Source organism: Acomys minous (genome assembly GCF_964271855.1).
Source record: "Acomys minous genome assembly, chromosome: 7".
Lineage (NCBI taxonomy): Eukaryota > Metazoa > Chordata > Mammalia > Rodentia > Muridae > Acomys > Acomys minous.
Window position 1 is genome coordinate 20344833 of NC_140488.1, and position 13370 is coordinate 20358202.

A 13370-nucleotide genomic window follows, 5' to 3' on the forward strand; every position below is an offset into this window, starting at 1 on the left:
AGCGCCTCAGGGAGGTAGGAAACGCGCAGATTGGAAATGGGTGCTGCGGGTTCGTCTACGGTTCTGGTGGACTAGTGAGATTGTTAGAGGATTAAGGCACCGGGATTAAGCATGTCCCCTCTGGCATCAGGCCTATGTCCTCAGACCTCTGCCATTTCCCCTCAGTCCACTGTTCTCTCCTCACGGGCCTCCGCTTGTTCCCTCAGGCCTCCACCCTAAGGACTAAGGATTCTGCCCTAAGGCATCTGCCATCTGCCCTCAGGCCTGCGCACTCTGCCCTCCTACCTGTGCCATCAGGCCAAAGCTCTCAGACTTCTGGTCTCAGGCCTTAGTCTCTGACGCTTCCTCTGTCTCTCCCCTCAGGCCTCAGCCCCCAAGCCTCAGGCTTCTGCCCTTAGGCCTCAAGCCTCTGCTCTCAAGCTGAGGCCTCCAGACCTCAGGCCTCTGTCCTCATGACTCTGCCCCTGCCCTCTCTGCCTTTGCCTATGTCTCTGTCTCTGCCCTCAAGTCTCTCCCTCTGCCTCCAACCTCAGGCCTCTGCCTCTGCTTTTGCTTCTGCATCTGTTCTTGCCCTCAGGCCTTTGCCTTTAGGCCTCAGGCCTCTGCACTCAGGCCTAAGGCCTCGACTCTCAGAATCAACCCTTTGAACTGTCCTCCAGCCTTTGCTTTCTGGCCTCAGGCCACTGCCCTCTGTCTCTGCCCTTGGATTTGGCCCTGAGCACTGATGTCTACCTCTGCCTCTGCCTCTGCCGCCATGCCTCTCCCTTCAAGCCTTAGGCCACTGCTCTAAGGCCTCTGATCTCAGGCCTCAGGCCTCTGCTCTCAAGGCACTGCCTCCAGATCTCAGGCCTCTGTACCCAGGCCTCTGGCCTCAGGCCTCAGGTCAGTGTCCTCTGGCCTCTGGCCTCAGGCCTCAGGCCTCAGGTCAGTGCCCTCTGGTCTCTACTCTCAGGCCTCAGGCTTATGCTCTCAGCTCTCTACACTCAGTCCTCAGACATAGTCCCTCAGACCTCAGGCCTGTGTCCTCAGGCCTCTGCCTCTCCCTCTGCTCTGCCCTCAGGTGTCTGCTCTCAGATTTCTGCCCTCTGCCCTAAGGGCTCTGCCCTCAGGCTGGGCTCTAACCTTAGACTTCTGCCTCTGTGTTTGCCTCTGCCCTCTGCTCTCTGGTCTCTGCCCTCCGTCACTTCCCTCAGAATTGACCCTCTTCATGGATCTCTGCCTCTGAACTCTGCTTGTGTCTCTGCCCTCAGAATTGACCCCTTTGTACTGCCCTCTGGCCTCTGGCCGCTGCCCTCTGTCCCTGTCCTCTGCTTCAGGCCTCTCCTCTGAAGCCTGTGCCCTCAGGATTCTACCATCAGGCCTCCAGCCTCTCCTCTCAAGCCCACGCCCCCAGATCTCAGGCCCCAGCACTCCAGCCTCTGCACTCAGGACTCTGCCTCTGCCTCTGCTTTAGCTTCTTCCTCTGCTCTTGCCCTCAGACATTTGCCTTTAGGCCTCAGGCCTCTGCCTTCAGGCCTAAGGACTCTGCTCTCAGAATCAACCCTTTGCACTGGCCTCTGGCCGCTGCCCTCCGTCTCTGCCCTCCCATTTGTCCCTGTGTCCTGATTGCCTCTGCTTCTGCCACCTCCTCTGCCTCTGCCTCTGCCTCTGCCTCTGCCTCTGCCCCTGCTCCTACCTCTACCTCTGTATCCTCTGCCTTGTCAGGCCTCTCCCCTCAAGACTTAGGCCTCTCTTCTCAGGCCCCTGCCCTCAGGCCTCTGCTCTTAGGCCTCTGGACCCAGATCTCAGTCCTGTGTCCTCAGGCCTTTGCCCTCAGGCCCCTGCCCTCAGGCCTCAGTCCTATGCTCTCAGGCCTCTGCACTCTGTCCTCAGGTCCCTTACCTCAGGCCTCTGCCTTTATCATCAAGCCTCTGCCTCTGCCTCTGCTCTCAGGCCTCTGCCCTGAGGCCTCAAGCCTCTGCCCTCTGTCCTTCCTGAGTTCCCTGCCCTCTGGCCTTGACCTCTGCCTTCATACCTCTGCCCTCTGGGGTCTGCAATCTGCCCTTCAGCCTCACTATCAGGCCAATGCTCTCAGGTCTGTGTCCTCAGGCCTCTGGCCTCGGGCCTCAGTCTCTGCCTCTTCCTGTCCCTTTGTCTCTGCCTCTGCCTCTGGCCTCTGCCTCTGCCTGTCCCTCTGCCTCTCCACTCTGCCCTCAGGCCTATGCCCTCTGGGCTCTCAACGAGAGATAAATATGTTTTTTGTTTAGATCACACGTGGGGGATGAGAAAAAGACTTGTGAGAGAACAGGTGATGTTTATACCCTTGGAAGTCGAACCACCGTTTTGGGGAGATTGGTTGTTAACCAGCTGAAAAACGTCCTTGAACAAATTCTGAGAGGAGGTATAAAAATGAGCCAAAATCAAAAGGCAGGGCCTTTGGAAACTGGGGGCAGTTTGGCTGTTCATTGCTAGACTTTGAGATGCTCCTAGAGAGAACCACTGAATGGAAGGCTTTGCGGCTCTGGACTCTGGCTGAGGTTCCAGATTCTCTTTGCCCTAGTTTCCAGAAGAAGAAATTCTGCTGATTACGCCAGGAGAATCGTTCCTTGGAACTGATATTCTTATGGTTCGGGTTTTTGTTGTTGTTGTTTGTTTGTTTGTTTTTGTTTTGTTGTATTCTTCTATCGTCTTTTCCTATTGTTTAGGGTAGCTGGGTTAGTTATAAGTGAGTTACTCTCAGTTAATAAGTCTGTAATATAATTGCTAAGAAAATTGGAGCCTATACCTGCCAATATATACATACTGGTTTTTCTTTCTTTCTTTTTTGTTTGTTTGTTTTTCAAGACAGGGTTTCTCTCTGTAGCCCTGGCTGTCCTAGACTTGCTTTGTAGACCAGGCTGTCCTCGCACTCACAGGGATCTGCCTGCCTCTGCCTCCCGAATGCTGGGATTAAAGGTGGGCGCCACCAGGCCCGGGTGCATATTGGTTTTTCAAAACAGGCTTTCTCTGTGTAGCCTTGGCTGTCCTGGACTAGCTTTATAGACCAGGCTGGCCTCAAACTCAGCAATTTGCCTGCCTCTCCTTCCTGAGTGGTGGGATGAAAGGCATGTGCCACCACACCCTGCCTTTAAGTCCGTATTTTAAAATCTATCCCTGCTAATGTACATAACCCTGTGGAAGCTAGTTATACATTGCAAATTTTATTTTTATTTATTTTTTATTTTTTTGTTTTTCGATACAGCATCTCTCTGTGTAGCGCTGGCTTTGTAGACCAGGCTGGCCTCAAACTCACAACAATCTGCCTGTCTCTGCCTCCTGAGTGCTGGGGTTAAAGGCGTGTGCCTCCATGCCCGGTTTTACATTGCAATTAAAAAAATTTTTTTTACTTTTATTTATTTTGATTATATGAATGGTTTTGCCTGAACGTATATCAGTTTGCAATGTGTGTACCTGGTCCCTGCGGAGGTCAGAAGTGGGCATCAGGTACCCTGGAGCAGGAGTTGCAGGCAGCCGTGAACCACTGTGTGGGTACTGAGATCGAACCTGGGTCCTCTGCAAGAGCAGCCAGCCTGTGCTCTTAACCTCTGAGTCATCTCTCCACCCCCACAATTTTTTTTATAAGACAATAATGAAACATTTACATAAGAATACATTTATATAAGAATAAATGAAAAAAAAAGAATAAATGAATGGTTAGAAAGGACTGCCAGACAATTTTAAAAGTTAAAAACAAATGTTTGTTATCTATGGTGAGATCTGACCAGGACTAAACTACCTTACTAAATGAAGCTACAGCTAAGTAGTATAACGAGCACAGTTACAACGCACTGGCTGGGACTCAAGAAGAACACATAGTATGTAGCCGTCCTGAGACGGTTGGAATCTCATGCGCCATATTCTTCTTTGGCTTCTTGGCAGACACGGCTTCCCAGCAGAAACCATGTGGACGGGCATCAATTCAAGACTGGAGATGGGATATCTCCGAACCCGGAATCGGTAAGCTACATAGCCCCTAAACCACCAACAAGTTTCAGAGTTCTTATGGCTTGCAGCAGGTCTCCAGACTCCATAGCATCAATTCTTGAATTAACCGCTAAACTGGAGCCAGCAGCTAGAAAGACGGCTTTAGCAGTTTAAACCGACCGTTGCTTTTACAGAGGACCTGGGTGCGATTCCCAGCATCTAACCTTGTGGCTCTCGCTGCCACCAACTCCAGCCTCCGCGCCCTCTCTGGCCTCCACAGGTACTGCACGCATGTAATGTACACACAAACATGCATATACACATGCATACACATTTCCATACATAAAACAACAACAAAAAGCCGAGCGCGCGAATCGGATACTTCCGGAAACAGCGGAACGCAAAAGTGAGATCACAGGATGTGGCCTCATGAAAGGAAACCGGAAACACAGTCTACTCCCCACCCCTTGCCCCACCCACACACCCCGAGAGACACGTTTTGCAGGCGGGGCCTGGGGTTGGCGGGAGGTCCTTCGCGGCTTGAGAGCGACCTGGGTAAAGCCGGTAGTGCCTCGACGAGCTGACGAGCTGACGAGGTGACGAGGTGAGTTCGCCATTAGATTCCGTTTGGGCGCCATTTGGAGCAGCCGTTAGCTGGTGGTGAGTGGGAGTCGAAGGGGATGCCATATTTTTCTGTGGGGTCGCCGCGAGTTTGGGCGCTGGGAACGCAATTGCCGAAACGCTCCTGTAGTGGGAGTTTTGGGGGACGGCTTCGCAACGTCTGAATCTGCAACTAAATTCAAACATTAGGGCAAGGAGGGGTTCATTGCTCTTTTTCCTTCTTTGTCACTCTTTTCTTGTTTTTTTTTTTTTTTTTTTTTTTTTTTTGAGTGTGTGTGTGTGTGTTGGGGGGTATTTGGTTTGTGGTAGGTTTGCTTTTTTTTTTTTTTTTTTTTTTTTTTTTTTTTTTTTTTTTGTTCGTTTAGCTGGTTGGTTTTTCGATACGGGGTTTCTCTGTGTACTCCTGGCTGTCCTGGACTCGCTTTGTAGATCAGGCTGGCCTCGAAATCACAGCGATCCACCTGCCTCTGCCTCCCGAGTGCTGGGATTACGGGCATGCGCCTCCATGCTGGCTTGCTCCTTTTACTTATCCACATAATTTTTGTCTTTGAAGACAACTTTTTTTTTTTTAGGTGCTTTGTGCGGTTTTGGTGGTAGAAAAGGGTGTGAGACTTAAGTTCTAGCCAAGTTCTGACTTGTGTGGTCCTGTAGCAAGAAGGTGGCTTTCAGAGTTTAAAAGTGGGCTAACGGTGCTTCATTTGGTCCTTGCCGAGGACGAGTTCGAAGGAAGGATTCCAGATAGAAAATAGAAGTACAGACAAATATCTACTACTTATAAAACATTGATCAGCATTAACCTTACACTGGCAGCATCGGGGGACTAGCCCTACAGCACGGCTCGTAGGACCATTTAAAAATATTTAGCTAATTTTTAATTCTGTGCGGGTATGTTCACGTTGAGTACAGGGAGATGAGAGGTGTTGAATCCCTCAGGAGTTTGAGTTAGAAGGAGTTGTAAGCCGCCCACGTAGTTGTTTGAAGTGGAAGTCAATTTCGCTCGGATAACGGCCGCGCCATCTCTCCAGACAGCATCAGTTCGCCATTTTAAAACAAACAAACAAATAACCAGGAAGTGAATTCCGTGCTCGCCAGCTCCCTCCTGTGGCCGTGCATCCACTCCTGCCATTAAGTGCTACTGCCACCTTGCGCTGGCTGGCTCAGTGCGTCTGCTCCCACTGATGCAGAGGTCAAACCGGTTTGGGAAGGCAGTTGCCTGGGGTTTTCTGTTTGTCCCCCCTCCCTCCTTTCTGACTTAAAAAAAAAAAAAGATTTCTTTGGGGTTTTGTTTCTGTTTGTTTGTTTCGTTTTTGGCTTGTTTTGGTTTGGTTTTTTGTTTGTTTGTTTGTTTTTTGGTTTTTCAAGACAGGGTTTCTCCATGTAACAACCTTGGCTGTCCTGGACTCGCTTTGTAGACCAGGCTGGCCTCGAACTCACAGAGGTCTGTCTGCCTCTGCCTCCCAAGTCGTGCACCACCACACCCGGCCCTACTTCTTTGTTTTTGTTTGCATGTATTCGTGTTTTACCTGCCACGTGTGTATGTTTATCACTTGTCTGGTTCAGTAGAGGCTGGAAGAGATGCCAGATCCCTTGGAACTGGAATTTTAGACAGTTGTGACTCAGGTGTCGTGTGAATGTAGGACTCGAGCCTAGGTCCTGTGAAACAGTAGTAAATGCTCTTAGCCCTTGAGTTACCTGTTCAGCAGTGTTCTCGTTGGCCATGTGATTTCCAGGGATCTAACTGCAGTCATAAGGGCTGTGGTGGCAAGCTTCCTCACCCCTGAGCCTTCTTGACAGTCCCTCATAAGACGTTTTTAAAAGATTTAAAGTTTTCCACGCACGTGGTGTGTGTGTGTGTGTGTTGGTGTGTGTGTGTAGGGGTTGCCAGCAGAGGCCAGAGAGGTGGTTAGATTCTTGGATCTCCAGTGCCGCAGCAGTGCTTCTCAGCCTTCCTCACACTGCCACCCTTTACTACAGTTTCTCATGTTGTGGTGACTTCTAACGATAAAGTGGTTTTGTTGTTGTTGTTCCTACGTCGTACCTGCAGTTTGGTACTGCTGTGAGTTGGGATGTAAATGCCTGTGTTTTCTAGATGGTCTTAGGTGACCCCTGTTAAAGTGTCAGGTGAAGAACCACAGCTAGGCAGGCTGCAAGGTATTGGGACCTGAACTAGGCTTCTCTGTGAGACCAGTGAATCGCTCCTAACAGCTGAGCCATCTCAACAGTTCCCTTGAGGTTTCGTTTCCTTCTTTAAAGCAGGGTCTCACCTATGTAGCTCTGGCTGTCCTGGAACTCACTGTATAGACCAGGTTAGCCTCAAACTCACAGAGATCTGTCTGCTTCTGCATCCCAGGTGCCGGGTGCCACCGTGCCTGGGCTTCATAAGCCAAGTTTAATGACGTCATCTGTGATGTTTTCCGAAAGAGGGACTGCAGTTCTTTCACCCATGGATTGATTATTACTGTCGAAGTTTCTGGCTGTTAGCCAGTCAGGGACAGGAGTCAGAAGTAGGACAATGAAGGAGAGCTTCTTTTCCTTTTTCCTCCTTCTTCCCCTTTTCTTCTTTGCTTTTCTGAGACAAGGCTTACTGTGTAGCCCTGGCTATCCAGAATATCTCTCTGTCTCTGTCTCTCTCTTGTCTCTTCTTTCTTCTCTCTCCTCTCTCCTCTCTCCTCTCTCCTCTCTCCTCTCTCCTCTCTCCGCTCTCCTCTCTCCGCTCTCTGCTCTCTGCTCTCTGCTCTCTTCTCTCTCTGCTCTCTTCTCTCTCTTCTCTCTTCTCTCTCTTCTTCTCTCTTCTCTCTCTTCTCTCTTCTCTCTTCTCTCTTCTTCTCTCTTCTCTCTTCTCTCTCCTCTCTCCTCTCTCCTCTCTCCTCTCTCCGCTCTCCGCTCTCCGCTCTCCGCTCTCCGCTCTCCGCTCTCCCGCTCTCCGCTCTCTTCTCTCTCTTCTCTCTCTTCTCTCTTCTCTCTCTTCTCTCTCTTCTCTCTTCTCTCTCTTCTCTCTTCTCTTCTCTCTCTTCTTCTCTCTTCTCTCTTCTCTCTTCTCTCTTCTCTCCTCTTCTCTCTTCTCTCTTCTTCTCTCTTCTCTCTTCTCTCTTCTCTCTCTGTAGACTAGGCTGGCCTCAAACTCAGAGATGCACCTGCCTCTGCCGTCCAAGTGCTGGCACTAAAGGTGTGTGCCACTACCACCTAGCTCCTCTTCTGTGTTCTACAAATGCGGCCGCCACCAGCAATTGCTAGGCTCCGAAAGCCACCTCCTAGCTAAGTGCCTATTCAAGTCAGAATGCTGGCTAGAGTGCAGTCCCAAGCTGCTTGCATGCAAAGTGTTTGTGGGTGTAGAAAGTGTGACAAATTGGTGGAATGGACTCAGGTGGTAAGGTCCACCACTGCACACACAAAGCTTGCCAGTTTCCACTAGTTCATAGTCATTGTATTAGAGAGCGGGCCGTCTAGCCTTAAAGATACAGTGGCTTCTGCTGAAACGAAAAGCTGAGAAGTACCACGGTGTCTCCCGTGTTTGGATATGTCACCATATGTCACGAACCGTGTGTGCGTGCTTGCTCCGTTCCAGGAGTTTTGGTGCTGCTTCTGCTGAATTGCCTGCCTCTGGGAACATCAGGTCATCAAGGCCATCCTTTGCCTGGAGAATACACAGTCATATTCAGAGGAAGTGTGAGGTCTGGACAAGGTTACTCACCCCTCTCCAGACACTTCCTATGTATGAGAACATTCATTATTCATCACCGTCCCTGTTGTTAAAATAACCTGACATTTGAACATCTTGTAAGCAAAGGGTGGCTGTACGTTTTCCCGGTTAAGCACACACTTGAATACACAGGAGTAACGTTGCACAGGGCCCTGTATACACAACTCAGAGGTGTGCATCCCCAAATAGCAATGTTCTGCTTCCAGTGTGTTGGGGAGAGGGGGGCGACGTTCACCGTGATGAACATTACAATTCCCCTAAGGATATCTCTGACCTCTACTGATATGTCAGGCTCTCTGTAACCGTTAATACACGAGATATGGAAAATGTTAAAGGGGCTGTGAGGCAAAAAATTCACTTACTGTAAGGAATTTAAGGTAAAGTGGGTTTTTCCGCTGAGTGCAGCTGAAATACTAGGATTGCTTGTTATATGTAAACAAAACAGGAATGTGCCCTATTTGTGAAATTAGACAGAGGTGCACAAATAAAGTATTCAATAGTGTCAGGGTTTCTGTCAGCCATTGGGTGCCATCTTTTCCTAAACTCTTCAATGGCGGGGGGGGGGGGGAGAGGGCGGTTGTGGGTGGGAGGGGAGGCGAGAAATAAGTGCATTGTTTGGTATTTTTCTTTACTGAGCTATGCTATAATCCAACGTGGAAAAACAAAGGAGAGAAATATAGCTTCAGAGGTAATACACTACCATAGTACTTTACAGTTGAATTTAGAGGAGAGGAAGGAATGTTTCTGTTAATTTTTCTTTGGTAATAAAATGCCAAGTGAATGTGTGTCATGTAACATTCTTTTCTCTCACTCTCTGTGTCCCCCTGCCCCCCCCCTTAGGAAGAAAAGTTGCTCATTTATTGGCTTGGTATCAAACCTGACACGCCTCGGCTGTGAAAGGTGGTCTCAAGGGGACTGGTGGTGATGAGTGAGGAGAAGGAAGATGAGGTCTTCCGCGCTCACATGCGGAGCGTGCAGGAAAGTAATGAATCTCTTCAAGAGATCCCAACCCAGAGCAGGGATGACAGCTCACAGACCAAATGTCTTCCCTCCGCAAGTGCTCAGCAGCACTTCCGCAACTTCCGTTACAAGCCACCATCTAAGCCACTGGAGGCTGCCAGCCAGCTTCGGGAGTTATGCCGCCAGTGGCTGATGCCAGAGACCAATTCAAAAGAGCAGATCTTGGAAGTTCTGGTGCTAGAGCAGTTCCTGAATAGTCTGCCCCAGGCCATGAAGAACTGGGTGCAGAAGCATCATCCCCAGGATGTCACACAGGCGGCAGCTCTGGTCACCTGCTTGCAGGCACAGCCTGATGAAGTGCCCAGTGAGGTGAGAAGAAAGATTCTTTGCAATGCACAATCAATGGCTTAGGGTAGAGGTAGATAGGTTTTAGCTGACAGCTCTCATTCCTTTAGGATGACTGACTAGGCAGGAACCAAAACCACGTGTTGACAGTCACTCTATAAGGTTGAGAGTCCCTAGTAGAGTCTCTCATGGCCTTAAAGGGAGCAGATGTAGGAGTACAAGGCCTGAGATCTTAGAAATGGAGAAATAAAAGGCAAGAAAGGGATGTTAAGGGGGGGGTATCTAAAAACATGTCACAGCACTTAGTTGTACAGAGGTTAAGATCTCTTTAGGTCGAGATAGATGTTTTAAGTCGATAGAGATATGAGATACGATAGTGATTTACGTTCAGAGTTGTAGACTCTCCAAGATAGGAAAGATGTTTTCTTCAAGGCTGCCAGACACAAACGGTCTAAACACTAAGAATGTAATATTTATATAATCCCCTGATTGTGTCGTGGTTCTTCTTGCTGCTGTAGGTAGTCTGTTGTATATATGTGTAATAGTATAAATGTATATGTAAAAAATGTTTAGTAATAATAAAAAAGAAAGCCACTTGCGTCTCCTAGCAGCATGCTCTTGGTGCTGCTGGTGAGTGGGAGAATCAAAAGACACCTCAGGTGACAGGAGCCACACCAGCTCTCTTCAGGATCCAACCTAAGAATATAGGGCAGAGTTTCTTCTGGGGGGCCGTTGGTTATTTTTTCCTTTGTTTAATTCCCTTTCCCTACAGAATCTTGCCTTAGTTATAGGGAGATTGAAAAACTAGGATGACAGGAACAAAAAAAGATTTTTAAGTCTAGTGCTTTCTAATCTTTTACGCAAAAGGAAAAGAGAAATTCCCGTTATGAGGGTTTATAGTCAAGAGAGCAGTGGGCCCAGTGTTGGGAGTGTCGCGAGCTGTGGCTGCGTGAGTAGACACAGAAGCTGCTGGACAGAGGGGCCTGGGGGTGGGAGGGGAACCAGATCGCTTTTTGTTGTTATTTCATTTTATCCTCTTATCTTGTCTGCTCTTTTTATGCTGCTAATACCCATAGTCCCTACGAGGTGCTCTGGGTTCCATTTGACCTTAATGCTCCCCAGGGCAACGAGACTTTCACGATGAGGATAGGGAACTGAATGTTTCCCAGGTTATTTCCTGATCTGCCTGGCCACTTCCTGGCATCCCACTTTCTCCACCTACCTTCTATAGTGATCATTTCTTCAGCATGCGGCCCACCATGTGATTCCCAGGCAGTACAGCAGTAGTACTAGGCTCACGTCGTCCAATCTCTTCTTCAGGACTTGGGGACATTTGAAGATATAGACGTGCTTTTTTCTGAGGAGGAGTGGTCTATGATGAACACTTCTGAGAAGACACTCTACAGTGATGTAATGCTGGACATCTACAAGACAGCCACCTCTCTAGGTAAAGATACCTTGTCCCTTTTGTATCCAAGCTGTGTAACGTGGCCTGTCCTGATGAAAACCACAGGCTGTGAGGAAACCCCCGTTGGGCTATAATGGATCTAGATTGCTTCTTAACTATTGATTTGGGGACTTCTTCCTTTCTAGATACAACACACCTCACACACATACCACCATAGACACACCACACCATAGACACACAACACACACACACACACACACACACACACACACACACACACTCACACACACACATGACCACCACCACACACCACACACCACCGGCACTCCCAGAAATGACAGCAAATAACAATAAAATAAGTCTTTTCAAAAGGAAAGAGCCTTCTACTATTATGTAGTCTGGGCTGAGTTTGTAAATTTTTATTTTAATTATATTAACTCAAAGACACAAGCATCATGTGTGTGTGTGTGGGGGGGTGGGTGTCCGCACGCGCGCGCGCGTGTGCGTGTGTATGAATTTTGGAAAGGCTCAAGGTAAATTTAAATTTGGAATAGATGAAGAAAACCCAAGAGGTGCCACTTTTATAATTAATAGGGTTTATTGGCATTACCTTTAAAATAAATGTTCTCTATATAAGCCAAAGAATACTTCAAGTAAATACAAAGTCTTTATTGGAAAAAATGCAATAGATAACAAACAACCAATTTGTTAAACTTAAGAAATGTACCAAATTATTTCAGGAGAGCTTTAAAAATCTCCATAGTTGTGTCAATTGAGTTGACTTGCCTCTAAGTTAGAAAAATGGTCTTATTTTTCTATCCTATACAAAATCCTTTAAAATATTTTGTCTGTTTTAATAGAATGTTAGTGACATAAACTTATCTAAATAACTTTTATGTAGATATTAGGCCAGTATATATCTGAAATACACTCTTAGTAGATACAAAAAATGCTGACAGTGTCATAAGAAATTTACTGATTCTTGTTTTGTTTTGTTTTGTTTTTTTCGAGACAGAGTGTCTCTGTGTAGCCTTGGCTGTCCTGAACTCACTTTGAAGACCAGGGTGGCCTCGAACTCACAGCGATCTACCTGCCTCTGCCTCCCGAGTGCTGGGATTAAAGGCCTGCACAACTATGCCCAGCAGAAACTTACTACTTCTTGATTTGCATATGAAACAATAAACAGTAAGACGAGGCTGGTGATATTTAACAAGCCCAGCTAGTCAGTTTTTCATGGTGTGATGGCATATACTCACGTTCCTATCCAAGGTTTAGCATTTTCCATTCTTTCCTTTATCCCTTATTTCCAGGTTGAAATAGCCCTCTGTGAGGCTGTTGGTCCTATCTTTTCTTTTTTATGAAGAGATAACATTTTTTAAAAACTTATGTGTGTTTGTCCGTGTCTGTGTTTGTGAGGGTGCTCATAGAGGCTAAAAAGGGCATTGAACCCCTTGGAGCTGGAGGTGTCAATAGTCTTCCCAGTGTATGTGCCAGGTCTGGGTCTGAGGCCTCATGACTGAGCAGCCAGTGCTCTGAACATCTGGGCTATCTCTCCGGCCTTGGTCTCGTCTTTCTGGTTGTTTCTTCCCGACCCTTCTGGAGGTTTGCAAAGCTATAAGGAATGTTTACTAACATGCTGCTCAAGGTTTCATTTTGGTTATAATTTTGCCAGTTTTGCTTTTTCTGCCTTTCCATCACCCTTTGTGTGGTGGTTAACTAAGAATGGTCCCCACAGGCTCATGGGTTTGAATATTTGGTTCCAGTTTGTGGAACTGTTTAAGGACATTTAGAATATGTGGCTTTGTGGAGTAAGTGTGACCTTGTTGGAGGAGCTATGTCACTGGGGGTAAACTTTGAGGTTTCAAATGTCCACATTATGTCAGTGTCTCCCTCCTTCTCTGTCTGTTTGTCTGTCTGTGCCTGTCTGTCTGTCTGTCTGTCTGTCTCTTCTGTCTGTCTGTCTCTCTCTGTCTCTCTCTGTCTGTCTCTCTCTCTTTCTCTCTCTCTCTCTGTCTCTCTCTGTCTGTCTGTCTCTCTCTCTCTCTCTCTCTCTCTCTCTCTCTCTCTCTCTCTCTCTCTCTCTGTCTCTCTCTGTCTCTCTCTCTCTGCTCTTAGATGCTGTTCCAGTGTCATGCCTTTCTGCTAAGCCTGTGAGCTGTAAGCAAATCCTGAATTAAATGCTTTCTTTTATAAGAGCTGCGTAGTGTGTCCTCACAGCAATAGAGGTGACTTCTGCTGAAGACACTTGGCCCATCTGTGTGCCGTTTTCCATTTAAATAAATGTAAATCTCTTTCTCGAACCCAGGCACTTTGAGCAGCTGCAGCAGTTTCTGTTTCAGCCCTTTGGCCCCCTTTTGATACTCAACAGTCTTCCTGTACCATTCTTTGGCAAGA

At 47.7% G+C, this 13370-nt stretch overlaps 1 protein-coding gene across 4 annotated transcripts in view; it reads left to right on the plus strand.

Moving 5' to 3' along the window:
• The first annotated feature begins 3936 nt into the window (after nucleotides 1–3936).
• Nucleotides 3937–13370, plus strand: part of LOC311601634 (uncharacterized protein) — a 29042-nt gene continuing 19608 nt past the window's right edge. For 2 of the 4 annotated variants that reach the window (XM_084789207.1, XM_084789210.1), the window contains exons 1-3: nucleotides 4416–4546; nucleotides 9104–9592; nucleotides 10889–11015. In XM_084789207.1, coding sequence (XP_084645333.1) covers nucleotides 9188–9592; nucleotides 10889–11015 — 532 coding nt within the window. In that variant the 5' untranslated portion in view covers nucleotides 4416–4546; nucleotides 9104–9187. Of the gene's footprint in view, nucleotides 3976–4415; nucleotides 4603–9103; nucleotides 9593–10888; nucleotides 11016–13370 lie in introns of those variants that run through there. The other 2 variants (XM_084789209.1, XM_084789208.1) reach the window with 2 other exon arrangements.